Here is a 16,976-nt window from a genome sequence, read left to right on the forward strand (position 1 = left end):
TGAACATTATAAATAATAATATAACCTCTTTTTTAATGACTCAAGGGCATAGCTATAGTGAAAATAAAGCAAGGAAGCGGCAAGCTTTTATTAAACATCTTCTATGTGACAGATACTATACCAAGCACTGAAGGTACAAGGATAAAAATATAACAGATCCTGTCCTCAAGAAAAAAAGTGTATGCACATGTAAGGAAATAGAAAATAGATATAAAGTTAATACAAGATTATTTTGAAAGTGGAGACACAAGAAATTAAGGACGAAAGAGGTCAGATATCAAGAAATCTTCTCATATAGGGGATTCTACTGTTGTTTAATCATTTCAGTTTTGTCCAATTTTTTCCTGACCCCACTTAGAGTTTTCTTGGCAAAGACACGCAGTGGTTTGCCATTTCCTCCTCCAGCTCATTTCACATATGAGGAAATTGGGGCAAACATGGTTAAGTAACTTGCCCAGGATTGTACAACTAGTAAGTGTCTGAAACCAAATTTGAATTCAGGTCTTCCTGACTCATGGCCCTGTGCTGTACCCACTGTTCCACCTAACTGCCAGATAGAAGGTGCACTGAAATTAAATTATTAAGAGTTGGTTTAAACCAGCTCTTAATTCAATAATCCTGGTATTTTTAAAAAGAGATTATTTATTGAGATCAGTTCACTACTTATGTGCTATGAGATATCAAACCCCAAATCATCAATCTTCATCTGTCCCTAGAAAATAGAAATACTTTGGTGACACATGGTCATATAAAAGTATACATATTTTTCATTCACAGGGAAGACAAACAGCAGTCTTGGATGTTAAGCAAAGAGAAGCTCCTAAAGCTTGAGGCAGACATCAGACCTTATTCAAATCCCATACCTGCTACACATTCAGACACAGGGATGACTCATTCAGCAGCTCGTTAACAAAACCACTGCCAGAGATGACAGGGCATCCGTGATTAAAAGCCTGTAAATGCCAGTCTGGTGGGTACAGTGTTATGCTCCAAAGGTCTGGACAATGCCTGGGAGACTGTGGATTTCTGTCTTTGGCACTTATCAGCCACTTCTGCTGTCACAAACAATCAGAAGTGATTCCCCAACATAAGCAGCCGCTGCAGAGCTGCTCTTTCAGACCCTAACAAGAAAACCATAATTTCCCTTTTCAGTTCTTACTCCAGTTTGGGTTCCAGAACTATTTCAAACACCTCCATCCCCCATCCCCAACTCAATACAGAACAACAGTCTCCTTGTGGACTTTTATCTGATCAATATTTGGAAATTCAGGTGACAAACTAGACTCTGGGGCTTGAAGTGGCCAGGCAATGTTTCTCATATGCCAGTTTTCAGACCCCAGTTGAAATCTCTGAGGAGACTGAAATATCTTCTCTTCCAATCCTACATGCGTTTTCCCAATCTAGTTATAGGCTGTTTCATCAGAGTGCAGGAGTTACATTTCTCTGATGTGGCACTTAGAAGTCAAAGCCATATATATCTTTGACAATCCAAACCCCCATTGTGAACATATGCTTGTCAAGGTAGTGGAAAGGAATTCTGACACACATTTACCTGCTAGCAACCTGCAGTAGGCCAAAAATCATTTCTGGAATGCAGCTTGAACCATTCTGCTTTCTCTGTGACTCAAATCTCCCTTTGTGATAGTCTATCTTTTGACTGATTATCAAATTGGCCTGCTTAAAGCACAGACCCGACTAAGTTATACTTCTAATCAATAAACTCCAGTTTCAAATGTAATAGATGGGGTAGGCCACTGGGCCTGGAATCAGAAGTTCAAATCTGGCCTCAGCTATTTAGTAGCTATGTAACTCTGGGCAAATCATTTAATCTTTGTGTTTGCCTCAGTTTCCTCAACTATAAAATGGGAATAATAATAATAATAGCATATTACCAATTCTCAGGACTATTATAAATATCAAATGAAATAATATTCGTAGCTTCACAGTGCCTGGCATGTAAATGCCATATGATGCTGTAAGAATGCATTTGGACAACTAGAGGGCACAGTGAATAAAGTTGATACAAATTGTGTCTCCCTTGACTTTTGAGGGTGAAACTTTCCTCTGACAAAGACCCACCCTTCAGGGCAGTTAAGTGGTTTCATTCAGTCGGAAATCCTGGTGGGGACTAGCTGCACCTCTATTGAGTAGCTGCACCCTGTTTTGAGTTAAAGATTAGCCCAGGATCACTCAGAGTAACTCCAATTTTAAGTGTTCTCATTCAGTTGGAGATCTGGGCCTGATATTGAGTATCTTGAAACTCCAATAGAAGTACTCTCTTTTCAACAGGAAATCTAGGCCTGGGGGCATTGAAGCTCAATCAATGGAAACCCCAGCCTCAGACTTATTATAAAAAGACAATTTTAAACTCCAAATCTCTGCAGAAGTCCAAAGTTGGATTATGCTTTGCCAAGAAGCTCTCTTCTTGGCACAGCTGCCTGCCAGGACTCTTGCCCGCTGTGAAGATACCCTGTTTTCAGTGTTAACCTTTGCCATTTTCTCTGACAGGACCTTTTGCCACTAAGAAGTCCGTCTTCCTTGCAAAGCTGGCTTCTCAGTGCCAATAAAAATTCCTTTTGCCATTCAGACTTTTTAGGTTCACAAATTCTTTCATGTTGGACCTATGCACCGACCAGAGGGAATTCTCATCCCCTCAATTCTCTACCAAAGAGACTAGTCTAGAGACATCAAAGTGACTAGTCTAGAGACAGGAATATCATAGTTCAAATCTAGTCTCAGATGCTTACTGGCTCTGTGATCCTAGCTAAGTAAATTAATCCTATTTGAGTCAGTAAAATGAGTTAAAGAAGGAAATGGCAAACCATTTCTTTCTTGGACAAGAAAACCCCAGATGGAAATATGAAGAATCCAACAACTAAAAATGACCAAATAACAAAAATATAAATACTTATTTCTTTTTTCCACTATGACATGTAATAAATATAATATAAATATAGCTACAGAAAAAAATATAAAATATTTTGGTTTTTATGTACCTGTAGCCTGTACCCTGGCCCCTTCCTACCTCCTACTAGACTTTTTAAATTTTATTGCCCTATGTGTACTCTGACATTCAGTGTCATTACCTTTCTTTTTGTTTTCAGGTACAACATAGCCCATCTCCCAACTACAGCTACACACTCTCCCCTCCTTTCACTCTCTCTTTCTCTCTCTCTCTTTCTCTGCGTATGTGTGTGTGTATGTGTCCTCTGTGTGTATGTATGTATCATGTGTGTGTGTGTGTGTGTGTGTGTGTGTGTGTGTATCTGTCTGTCTGTCTATCTCTCTTTCCTCATCTCTACCTTCTGGTTTCTTCACTTCTTTCTAGTCTCAGCTAAAATCCCATCTTCTGCAAGAAGTATTTTCCAATCTCCCTTAATGCTACTTACCTTCCCTCAGTGATCACTTCCAATTTATTCTGTACATATTATCTTTATACATAGTTCTTTGCATACTATCTACCCAATAAATCCAAAGATGGATTTATTTTGTTTTGTTTGTTAAAAGGGCACAGGGAGATGCTTTTTTTTTTTTTTTTTGTATTCCCAGGTCTCAAGTGTCAGGAACATAGTAAGCACTTGATAAATGCTTCTTAAATTGACAACTATTTATCCCTTTAAAATGTTGGTAGTGAACAGAAGTAGAATTATAGACATCCAGATCTTGAGTGTACTTAAGAGTTCATTATAACAACAACAAAAAAGGGATTTTGCTAGGTCAACTGGTATTCTCAAACTCACACTGTGTGTCTGTTTCAAATTTATAGTACTTATCTGTTTGTTCCACTACCTCAAAATCATTATTTTTCTTCACAAAGACTTGTTCATCTGATTACATATTCATTTGAACAAAGGAGAGCTAAAAGCAGCCAAGTGAGCCTCAGGGCTGAAGTTGGAGATACCCTGATCCAATCCAGATTCTCATTTTCAGACAGCATCATGCAAAATCCTTTTCTTCCTCTTCCCAAATAGACAAGTATCAATTTTGTTCAGCAAAACTTTCATCGGAGCACATTTCATGAGCTTTTAAATGAACAAACAAGTATCATTATTAGAAACATATTTTTTCCTTATAGCTAAAGCAATCTGGTTATACTGCATTCTTCTCCAAAGAGAATAACTGAATTATTCATTAAACACAGTCCCTGACACTAAAGGAATTTTACCAGCCCTTAAATTCTTACTTTCCTGATTGTACTATTTAAAGGTACCTAGGATTCCCTTCCTTAGATTTGAGCTCTTGTAAAATCCTACAGATTCTAACATCGAACTCAGAATCATAGGACCCTAAATCAATGGATCAAAAAGTAAGAGTTGGAAGGGACTTGAGGTGACATCTAGTAGAATCTCTTATTTTACAAATGAATTAATGGAGAGATTATGCGAACTCTAACATTAACACAAGAGTCAGAGCTGAGATAACTCCCTGGGTCCTTTGAAGTCAAACTCATGCTCTTTCTAATGAAAAGTTTGGACTGACTGTTTTAGATTCTTGCATATTCTTTGTTTTTTAGAACCCAAACCAACTGTGAGACTCCAAGTAACAGTGAGATTCTTTATCCTTTTTAATGTCAGCAATAAACCCAATTAGATCAAGTGAATATAATCCTTCTTCATGTCTTGAAAAAAACAAAGTAAACTCAGGGAAAAGTTAATCTAAATCCCTCCTACTTCAGCCCTAGTATTTTTGCATTTGTTTAGTAATTTTCAAAAGTGAACATTGGTGACATGATCTTGCACCAAATAAATCCTCAAAAGACTTAAGATAAATATGAAATCAATCCTCAGTTTTTTTATGCTAACTAGTCTCTGTTCTTTAACCTCTTCAAATTGATTCTTATTTCGGATTCTATTCCTAGCAATTCTGGTACCCAGGGCAAATTTAGTTAAGCAGAAACTGGGGAGAAAGGATAAAAGGGATAGTTTGCCTTGGACAGGTAGAGCCACACGAGGAAAAGACTATCCCTTCCCTACCTCCATCTCTCTAGGTATGGACAATAATCTTCACCCATATAATAATGAATAGGAAAGAAGGAAGTAATAGGAAGGAGTTATGGTAGTGGGGAAAAATGCCTCTGATAAGGTACAGTATCCCATAAGAGCTACATAGAGCCAGAGAGGATCAACAAAGGAAGGAAGTATGCCTACCATTGCTCCTCCAGACATTAGGACCTTGGAAAAAAACAAAATCACTCTGTTCCAATTAAGATTCAGCTAAATTTCTAAATTTTCTGAATTAACAAATGATTCTGATGAGAAAGGGAAGAGGTCTAAAAAGGACCACAGACATATTTCATTAACTAACTTTTTTATTTAGAACAGATGCAAAGACAGGAAATAATAGGATAAATTCAAAGAAGAAGTTTTAGAAAGAATAGTTTTAGAAGGATGAAGTCTAGAATGAGAAGAAACGTGGGAAAAATAATGAAACTAGGAGAGTGTAGTAATGTTGAAGCTAAAGGAATAGATAAAATCATTGCTCTGGGGAAATGGACTAATTATGACAGAAAATTAAAAAGAAGGCAAAATTACTTATTTCTTATATTTTTCCCCCACCAAGAAGAATAATCTTTGGGCTAAAAAGGATATAAGAAAAATGATTACTCTTGATTTATAACCCAAATAAGTGAAGTACCACTAAGACGAAAGTCCCTAGTTATTAACAATAAATCCAAGTGATTAGTGAGTGAGACCAGGTGAAGCTTTCTCAAAAAGTCTTTGAGAGAGTAGGTCAAACCTTAGGCCTAAGTCACATGATCCCTATTCCCAGAGGTCTGCTGACCCAGAAGATCAGGCCTTAGGCCCACGTTGGGAGAACTTACATGATCTCTAGACTTAGAGGTCTCTAAGCCTGGGTCAGCTACAGCAAGTGACATGACTCACAGAAAGCAGACATCAGTGACCATTGGTCAATGATAGTTATTTCCTTTTTAGTCTATCCAGTGAAAAGACTTGGGTCTTTTGCAGTTTTACTATTTCCCCAGTTTATCAGGTCAGGCAGATGCTTCCTGAGTATGCTGGGTCTCTCCCTGCAGGAACTAAATAAATGCTTTCTCTTTGTACCTGAAGATGACTCTGATTAGTTCATTTGGGGAAAGGGTATAGCACCCGTCCCACATATTAGTCTTGGATGAAATACTGTCTACATTTCAAAAAGAGCTTCAAATTGAAGACATGATGCTCAAACTACTGTCATTGATGTTCAAAAAGTTATGGAGAGAAGAAGAGATGCCAAAGAACAACTATCCCAAATATCAAAAAAAGAAAAAGATGGAATCTATAAAAAATTGACCTTTAGAGTGATTAACTACTAGCAAAATCTAGAAGATAGTTATTATTATTATTGTTATCATTATATTAATTATCATTATTAAAGAGATAGTTTGTGAGCACATAGCAATGATTAATTTGAGCCCACATGATTTAATTGCAACAGACTAGACTAGATTACTTTCTTTATTTTTTGAAAGGGCTCCTAAGATTGCAATAGCCATAGTACAACTGGATTTCACAAGAATATCTCTGATGTTATCTTTGTGTACAAAATGGAAAAAAAAATGTCAACTAGATAACCATAAGCTGGATTCAGAATTGGTTAAAAGACCAGACCCAAAAATGTGACATTGATGAGTAGGTATCAGCAAAGAAAGAGGTTTCTGTTCTGTTTGGCTTTGTATTACCAACATTCATCAATAATGTGAATAAAAGCATAGGTGATATGTTTATGAAATTCATAGCCAACACAGAATTAGGAGAGTCAATCCTTGGCTTACACACTTAGGATTCAAAAAAGAGACTAGGCTTGAAGTGTTCTTATTGGTTTTTCTGGAGGTCTTGGAGCAGCCTTTGTTTCAGTAGAGTAATCACCACAAGAATAGTCAGGTGTTAAAGTCCAAATCTTTTATTATCTCCTTCACTGTCTAGTTTCCTTGCCTGGGGCCTGGGCTAGCTTTCTTAAAGGCCTTCCAGAGTCTTGATTTCAGTGGAGAAACTAAGGAGGACAGTCCTGCCACCACCATGGTGTGAGATGGAGTGAATAAATCTAGCTCTGAGTCTGAGGCTTTGTGCTTCAGCCGCCAGCCACCACAAAGGTGGATGATGGAATGAATCTGTCTCTCAGTTCCCCCTGGTTTATATGCTTTATTCTAACTATAAACCAATCATTGTATTACTAGGAAACCATTATTTGTTTTAAGATTAAATCCATCATACTGAATTTAGAGAACTATTAATCACCATACTAAACTAGATAACCATTGTCTTTATCAATTCCACTGAGTTAGCACCTTGTAAGAATCCTTGTTTTAAGTACAGAGTTCTGGCCCATAACATCTCCCTCTTTCTTTTGTTTTAGAACATAGGTGGTCATGCCCTCCCTGACTTCTCAAGGAGGTGAAAACCCCAAAAAGGAGGTGATTATAGCTTTCCTGACTTCTCAGAAAAAAGGAGGTAATTATATCCTTCCTGACTTCTCAGAAAAAAGGAGGTGAAAACACCATAAAAGGAGGTGATCATGTCCTACCTGATAACTCAGGAAGGGAGATGAAAACACCAAACGAAAATGGGGAATCAAACCAGATTAGCGAGTTTCTGAAGGGTCTCACTTGAAACAAGTATACATAAATCCATCAACATGGGAGGTATTACATAACAAACAACATGAATCAATATGAGGAATTATACATGTCCATAAGTCCTAGAAATAGTCTAAAACCAATCTATTGTTCATCACTTCATGTGACAGAGAATTCAATGATTCCTGAAAGTTTTGAAGTTCTGCAACAGTCTTATCAACAATTTTTCATCTCAGGAAATCCAATGATTCCTGCTGGTTTTGAAGTTATGTAACAGTTTCATTATTAGCCATACTCTTTCAGTGTCAGATGTTTTTTAGGTCTTCTTCTTTATTTCAAGGTTTTTCTCTATTTCTGTCTCTCTCCGATGGAAAAGGTGAATACAGCTCGCTGGTACCCATGTGATTCCTTCTCCATCTGTAGAGATACAAGCACACCTTTTCTTCCAAGCAGTTAATCTATCTAATCCCTTCCATTCACTACTTTCTGGATCTCTCCACTTCACCTGGCAATTACATTGGAGCTGCTCATACTGAACACTGCCCTTCTGTCAGATTAAAAAGCCTTTTCCCCTTTTGTAATCCCTTTCTCCCATCTGATTGCTTTTTGTCTGAGAGATCAAGTAATGCCTTTTTCCCATCAGATTGCTTTTCAGCTGATTGATCATATCAGGATACTGAACTTCTAAAAACTCCCTGGGTGTAAACTAGGCTGCCATCATGCCCCACCTGTTTTCTCTTTGAAGTCTTGGAGCTGGTCCCCGCCTCTTGTTTCCCTCAATCAATCTACAGTCTGAGGCCCAGTGGAAGCCCTTATTGCATTTTGTACATAGGGTTTGGGGTTTTATTCTCTCACCCTGTCCTCTCACTCTATCTCTATGCCTACATTGATCTTTCAGATGCCTTACTTTACCACATTGAAAGTATTGATGAGCATCTGGAAGTTCCTTGCCAAGAGGGACCCCGTCTTCCCATGTTCTGCATCATAGCATGGTTACAAAAGACATTTGTGTCCGCCATGGCACAGCATCTTAAGATCTCCTCTAAAGGAGCATCCTTGTGTAGTCCCAGAATAATTCTTCTAGAAACCTCATTAGCATTTTCTCTAGCAAGTTGTTTGATCATTATTCCTGTTGCTGAATTTTCACCAATCGTTCATATGACAGCTGTCTGCAGACATCCCACAAAATCAGCAAAGGGTTCATTTGGACCTTGTTCTATTTTTGTGAAGGCTTCTCCTCTGTCTTTTTTTCCTGAGAGGGTGTCCCATGCTTTGATAGCAGCAGCAGCAATTTGCTCATATGCTATCAAAGGGTAATTAATCTGTACTGAAGTGTCTGCATACTGACCTTTACCTGCTAGCTGGTCAAAGGTGATTTGTATATTAAATCCAGTTTGCCTATTTCATTAGGCTTGTATCCTACATAGTTTACTATGCTCTGAAATCCACAAGAAGTTTTGTCCAGGTTCTAAACATGTCCTTGCTATAGATTTCCAATCACTAGAGGTTAAAATTCACAAGCTGAATTCTCTAATACCATCTTAACATAAGATGATATAGTCCTATAAAGAGTGTAACCCTTTTTTAAATCCTTGATTTTTTTCAGATCAAAAGGATTGTATCTTCTCCTTTGTTGACCTGAAGAGTTGAACTCTTCAATAACAGGATATGCATTTATCAGATCAGATATATCCTGTACTTTTTTAGGTTTAACTAGTGCTTTTTGTAATCTTGTCATAGGCTGCTTCATAGGAGGTGCTGATTGTGTCACTGCTCCTCCCCCTCCTCCTTCTCCCTCCATCCATGAAGGGTTAATTGAGGGGGGTAGGTTAGGGGTTGAGGAATGCCCTAATGGCTCCTGCTGTGAAGCACCACACTCCTTAATTTCATCAGAATTGTACTTAACTCCATTCTTGTCTAATTCTTCATCCTTTTCACCTAGTTTGTCTGTATCCTTCCCTCTTGCACTTTCTTCTTTTTCCTTATTCTATAACTTATATAATTTCCTAAACCTAATTGTATTAAGTTATATGTATAAAATGTTTCTTTAGGAATTGACTCAGTACCATTATCTTTGTAATATTTATTTAATTGCTCTTCTATTAATTTCCACTCCTCTGTATCTAATTCTTTTTCCTTAGAGAACCAAGGAGATGTATATTGTAATGTTTCTAAAAGTAGAATGATCTGCTCCCAAGTTACAATCAATCCTTTTAGTTAGTTAGTTTGTTTGTTTGTTTTGTTTTGTTTTGTTTTATCAATCTAACCATGCTTTCAACACATTTTCCTTGAGGTGGAAAAAGCTCCTTTCTAAACATTTGTCCCATTTTAGCTGAAACACTACTTTAGCCCTTTACAAAGTTTCCTTCTTGTCTATTTTTGTACTTACTCTAATTTCTGGGTCACAGAGACTTTTCCACTGAAATCAGGATTGGAAGCTTTTCCATTGAACTCAAGATCGTATCAGAATCATAAACTTAAATCCTTGGTCCTGTTCAGGCATCAAAATGTAGTGTTCTTGTTTGGTTTTCTGGAGGTCTTGGGACCAGCCTTCATTTCACAACAATAGCCAGGTGTTAAAGTCTAAATCCTTTATTATCTCCTTCACAATCGAATTTCCTTGCTTGGGACCCGGGCTAGCTTTCTTAAAGGCCTTCTAGAGTCTTGATTTCAGTGGAGAAGCTAAATAGGAGAGCCTACCACCCCAGTGATGTGAGATGGGATGAATGAATCTCTCTGAGTCTGAAGGCTTGTGCTTCAGCCTCCAACCACCACAAAGGTGGACAATGGAATGATTCTGTCTCTCAGTACCCCCCTGGCTTATATACTCTATTCTAAATATAAACCAATCATTATATCACTAGGAAAACATTATTTATTGTAAGATTAAAGCAGTCATACTGAACTTAGAGAACTATTAATCACCATGCTAAACTAGATAACCATTTTATTTATCAATTCCACTGAGTTAGCACCTTGTAAGAATTCTTATTTCAAGTAAGAGTTCTGGCCCATGACATAGGTTAATAGGTTAAATCTAATAAGATGAATTTTTAAAATGATAAATATGAAATCTAATGCTTGGTTCCATCTTGTTGGTGTTGGTGGTGATGGTTTTGATCTACTTTAGAAGAATTGGATAGGTAAAGTGTGACTAGAAAACATTTTGTGTGAAGAAAGACCTGGAAATTTTAATGTACTATGAGTATAATAAAAAGCTATCATGTAACATGGGGAACCCATGTACCTCTCTCCCAAAAGATAAGCTGATTTTAGGCTACATTAAGAAAGACATAATATCTTGAACATTGAAGGTGATCATTTTACTATGCTTTATCTTAGGATCACATCTAGAATATTGCATTTTGAAGTGTCAAAAAGGCAGTTGCTAATTTGAAAGCTAAGACCAGATAGAAGGAAAAGAGATGAGGGCCAAGATTTTGAGGGGTAACAGGGATAAAGATCTAGAAAAGAGGCAGAAGAGTGGTCAGGTAAGTAGAAAGGGAATGAAGAGAGAGCAGTGTCATGAAAGCTTAACCAAAAGAAAGTATCCAATAAGAAAAGTCATTAACATAACAAATACTACAGAGAAATCAAAAAGGATGAAAATTGAGAAAAAGCTATTTGATTTGGCAATGAAGACATCATTGGTAAATTTGGAAAGGGTAATTTCAGCTGAAAATGAGATAAAAATCATATTGCAAAATGTTTAGAAGCAAAGAAGAGAAATAGCGGCTCCTAGACTTTCACAAACAGTTTTGCTGAAAAGTTGAGTTAAAACATGATATCTAGCAAGGATGGTCAGATCAAATGAGCTTGAATTTCCTATCCCTGTGGACTGTGGACTGTGGACTGAAGAGAACAGACACACCATTCAAAGACTGGCTATTTTGCTAAATAATATATAAACCTGCATTTCTACACATATTATTCAGTATCATCATCTATCATAAGCTACAAAGTCAGGCTTACACAGTAAAATAAATAAATAAATAAATGAAAACCTGTCTGTTCTCAACTTAAGAAAATCTTGTAATTTGGATTAAGAGGAATTGACTCAAATTGTAACAATAAGATGATATGACAAAGTAGAAAACCAACAAGATGGTGATTGCCCATTTGAAGTAACATTTCTATCTTCAGATCCTCTTTTAAAAATTTGTTCATGATCTTAACATCTAAAAGTCAAATTTAAATGTTAGCTTATAAATTCTTTTGCAAGAAGATATGTTTAAAGTGTCAAACTTTTCATTAAGGCATGAAAAGCAGTCTCAGAATATCTATTACAATTTAAGTGGGTTTGCTTCTTTCTAGGATTATAACTTGGGTGAACCAAATACTGATTTTTTTATTTTTTATTTATGAACTAGGAGACAGGAAAACATCTATAACAGAAAACACTTATGTCAAGAGAAAGAAATGATTCAAAGGAAGAAAATATAGCAAGCAAGCCACTAGTTCTAAAAATCATTATAAATAAAACAAGTTTGATAGGGGAAAATTATCAAGACAATAGTAATTATGCAGATTTTCTTTATCTGAAAAATAAATCTCAATAAATAAAAAGATATATTTCTAAGAATCAGTGCTCAAGGAAATTGTATTTATTGGTGCTCAAGTTATGGGAAGCAATGAAAGATTAATATTTTTTAGCAACAGTTAAAGTCAAAAAAGGGAAGTTACACAGGAAAAATACAGCAGGAAACTATCAAATACTAGTTGAAGTGAATTATAGAAAAATTTTCTTTAATAAATGTTTTTAGTGGGAAACCATGATTCTAATGAAAATTGTCATTAGTTGGCAAAATCTGGATCTTGATCTAAAATTGTGACAAAATATTATAAAATTCATTGATTTTATGAATAGGAAATATTTTTTATTATTTATTTATTTATTTATTTTGCTGCTGGCCTAATACAATTAGAATTGTCCAAAAATAGAATGGGCTACTTTGGGAAATGTCTTAGTTTCTCTTATATTGAATGTCTTCACACAAAAAAGAGTGAACACATTTCCAAAGATACTGTAGAGTATGGATTCAATAATCTTTATTATATATTCTTATAATTCTGTGATTTTGTGAATTGTAAAGTACTGAATTAAGTAACATAAATAATGTAGGATAAAATTTTGACCAGAGCTCGTATACTTTAAATACTTGTACATTTAGACTTCCCATCTATCTGCCCAATAACTTAATAACACAAGAAATGATCTAATAAGGTTAATGACCCATTGGGAAGGTAAAAGTAAACTTCTCTTAATGAGGCATTCGAAACTCTCTTCTCAGTGTGTAATGAGGCATTTTAAAGTATTGAGTGAGTTTGAAGCCTTAAAAACTGATTACCTTTAGAGAAGGAAAATTGTCCACACTTAAAACATTACATCCAAAATTCTAAATGTTTTTTTTTTTTTTTCTAAACAGCTTCATCTGAGATACAGCACATTAAAACTGTCCTTTCCATTGTATTGAAACTATGCATCATTATAATTCCAATGGGGTTAAAGACAAACGTGTGCAAACACCTGCCTGAATGTATAATTTTTTTTTAATTCTAGTTTTTCTAAATATTCCTATTAAAAATAAGCAGTAGTTGATTTTCCAAGTAGTAAATTCCTCTAAAGGGAAGTTTATCAATATGTTTTCCATTTATAGTTCACAAAAGATACATTCCCCAAAGACGGAGAGCTCAATATTTTGTAAGAAATCTCATTCAATTATTGGACATCTGAAATGCTAAGAATTGTAAGAAAAGTCTGTCTTTATATTGCACTAAAACCTGATTTCTTGTAATTTTTAGTGCTTGTTCAGTGCTCTGTTGAGAACCTCTAAATTCTCTCAAATGGCCATAACCTTCCCAGTATCTGAAGACAGTTACCATGTGCCCCTAAAACTTGTCCCATGTAAACTAAGTTCTCTGAGCTCACTTAACTGTTCCTCTTATTATAGTATAGTATAGTATAGTATCTATAATAGAAGGTTTATTGGACTTAAAATGTTAGAGAACCAATTTATTTCCTTTTCCCAAACTTATAGAATTTGAGAGTTGGAAAGGCTTTCAGCAGGAATCTAGTTCAATTAAGACATAAAAAAAAAAAATCCTCATTTTACAACATCCTTCTTCCATCCATCTCCCCTTACTTAAATCCAATTCACTTGTTTGTCACAGCATCACCTCCCTGATGTCATGGTCTTCTTTAAGACCAGAGGATAAACAACAACAACAACAACAATCTGTAGCAAGTCACTTTATTGCTCTGATCTTCAGTTCCTTCACCCATAAAATGACAATGTTAGGCTAGTTTACCACTTAAATCTCTTCTTTTTCTAATATGCCTTGGTTCTTTATGAGGTCATTTTAAGATTTCTTATAATCCTGAACATTTAAAGTATGAGTTAAAGGTGCACCAAATATTTATGCAGAGTAGTCTGGAAAGGGTCTGGATTTCTTCTTCAATGTAGCCCATCTCCTATCACATGCAATTCCCACATCCACCTGTTGCTATGGTATTACAATCTTAGGCATCTTTCTGTTTCTCAAACCTCACAAGAGTGACATTAGGAGAGGTAATTTCCTCACTGAGGGTTCTTTATGACAATGAAATCACAGATTTTAGTTTTTAAAAATGAATCAGTCTTTTTAAATTTACAGGGTTTTTTTTTTTTAAATGCAAACTGCTATCAAGACAATTCACTTCTGTATTCATATGACAGTTAATTTTTAAATGAAAAGTAGGACTTCATATTTATTACTGACAGATTACTGTTGATTTTGGTCCATCATTCTAACAGTAAAGTCACCGTAAGCCCTGATTTTGCCATCCAGCCTAAAACTTCCTCAGCTTTGTACCATCTATGACTTTGATTGGCATGTCATCTTTCTACACTTTCAGCCAAGTCATGGATAAAAATGTTGAACCATTCAGGGACCAAGGACAGAACCCTACAAACATTAGAGACCTCCCTCCAGTTTAACGATAATCCTGTAATCAGCATTCTTTGGGATAAAACAGTCATCCAGTCAAGAATCCAACTAACATTCATAAGCATAGAAAATTCCTACAGGTTCAGTTTTCACAGGAAGAAGGATCTCTCTGGATCTCTCTTATATATAATCAGAGTATAATTTTGAAAACTGAGTTTAAATGTATATCAGCATCTATATACTTAAAGCCTAAGGCGGTTATTCATGTATAAATGAAACACCCTCATCTCTTTGTCATGCTAATTGTTTATTCTCCCTTGCAGTTTCTACAGTTTCTGTCACACCAAAGTTCTCTACCCCTTGTATACCTCCACATCCTAAAATGGGCATAATCTCTCTCATGATCAGCTAAAGGTTGTATTCTTTTCAACCAGCATCCTGACTACAACCAAAGGACAACTAGCTCAGGGAAAAATGAAGTTGCTCCAGTAGAAAATCTTTAAGTTGCTGATGGCACTATTGACTAACGATTTCGAACTGTCTGCAATTTTATTGATTTTGTTTTTGAATGAAAGAGGGAATGATAACAGCTCTGGCTAAGACAGACAGAATGTGAGCAGATGCTGTTCCCATTTCTATACACAGTTTCGCCAAGCCATTTTCCATCTTTCGAACATAAAACAAAATGAAGACAAGTGTTATAGCTTATGCTACCAGCTACCCCAAAAGCAGAGGAGTTTATTGTATGCTCATTTCCTAGATAAAGTATTAAACTACACTACCTAGATGAAAACACTCAATGCTTCCAGATGAAATTGATTTGCTGTTAAGATACCTTATAAAACACTCATAATTACCAAAACCACCATTGAAATGGCAGTTTGAGTCTTTATATACAAATACCATCCTTATTACTCCTAATTCAGCAGAAACATCACACAACATCCTGTGTTTAAGTGTCTAAATACATGACTGTAGCAACTTATGCTCTGTAAGGGCTCCCTCTTCTAATGTAACTCATAAAGCCTCATTTCAAATACGGCAAAAGAAAAGGCAAGTAAGCAAAAAAATAAATTTAATAAAGACAAGCAATGAACTCTCCTCTAGAAAATGCATCAAGGTTTATTAGGTTAAAGGAACAAAGGCCTACCTTGGAAGATTTTGGTGGATCCATGATATTTAGCTTGGGAGGAGCAAGAAAATTTGATTTTCTTTCCATTATGGAGGGATTTTTGGGAGGTCGAGGTGGTGGATGTAAGGCTAAGTTTTCATACCTCCTTATCATGTAGTACTCTTCTTCACTGATTTCTTCTACAGTGGTTCGTACTGGAAATGAGTCAATGACATCAACTGAACTGCTAACCAATTGGACAGACATACCCAGGCGGCTGACAGGAATCTCCCAGCTCTCACTGGGGTTAGTAAGGTCACTGATGAGCAGATAAGAATCTGTGATCTCTTCCTCCAGCTGCAGGCCAGGTATGGCGGCCAAAATGTCATCTTCAATAGAAAGGTCCCTCACAGAGACCTTGACATTAAAAGGCAAGCGAAACTGAGCACACAACTGAGAAAGCTGGTACTGCTTCTTGTCATGAATAACTTCTATGAAGCCACCTTCCATGTACAGTGGTAAAAGAACAGATTCACAGGCCTTTTTGAGGATTTTTTCACAAGCCAGAACACCCACTTCCTTTTTGATCCCCTTACACAGAACTTCACTGGTCTGTGAGCACTGAACTAAAAACTGGTCCCCCACAGACACAGACGACAGCTCCTCATAAGGAGAATCAAAGCTTTTTGTGGCTACCACATGGAGCTGTTCTTTATCACTCTTCACTATCTCCAGGTCATAGGCAGTAGGAAACTCTCGAGGTCTCCGCTTGAATTTACCTTTGTAGCTAGCTGGAATCAAGAAATGTCTTTTGGGGGAATCACTTCTAATCTCTGAAGCTAAGATTCTCGATGCCTGATACTTTTTGTGGATGACAATGGTTTTCCCAGGTTGCAATAAGCCGCTACCCAGTGGATTCCCTTGAGGGCCTTCTATCACTTCAACTGCCATGGGGAATTCTTTGCTAGTTTTTTCAAAAAGATCTTCAGTAGATAGGAGCTGAAGGAAACACTTAGCATCATAGCAGTCAGTCACATCTTTAACTTCCACATCAAGGTCAGAGAGGATACGAACTATATCCTTTCGGACTGAAAAAGAAAAAGAAAAAAAAAGTGTTTAAACTTGAGTTAGTAACATTTATTTATTTATTTATTTATTTTTTGGGGGGTAATGTATCATTAGAGTGCTTCCCAATACCCATACACATACATACACATACCTATAGATGTATGTATGTACATTCACATATATATACATATATGTACACACACTTGTATATAAATATCACTCCTGAAAATTGTAAAATCCAATAATAATTTTGAACAAACCAGGGTCTCAATTTCCTCATTAGAAAAATAAAGGAAT

The 16,976-nt window shown here is 36.2% G+C and overlaps 1 protein-coding gene across 1 annotated transcript in view; it reads right to left on the minus strand.

The window, feature by feature from the left end:
• The window catches only part of THEMIS (thymocyte selection associated), a 239,256-nt gene that overhangs the window by 119,365 nt on the left and 102,915 nt on the right, over nucleotides 1-16,976 (minus strand). The window contains exon 4 of the mRNA XM_051997716.1: nucleotides 15,651-16,699. Coding sequence (XP_051853676.1) covers nucleotides 15,651-16,699 — 1,049 coding nt within the window. The remainder of the gene's footprint in view (nucleotides 1-15,650; nucleotides 16,700-16,976) is intronic.

The sequence above is a fragment of the Antechinus flavipes genome, chromosome 4 (assembly GCF_016432865.1).
Source record: "Antechinus flavipes isolate AdamAnt ecotype Samford, QLD, Australia chromosome 4, AdamAnt_v2, whole genome shotgun sequence".
NCBI lineage: Eukaryota > Metazoa > Chordata > Mammalia > Dasyuromorphia > Dasyuridae > Antechinus > Antechinus flavipes.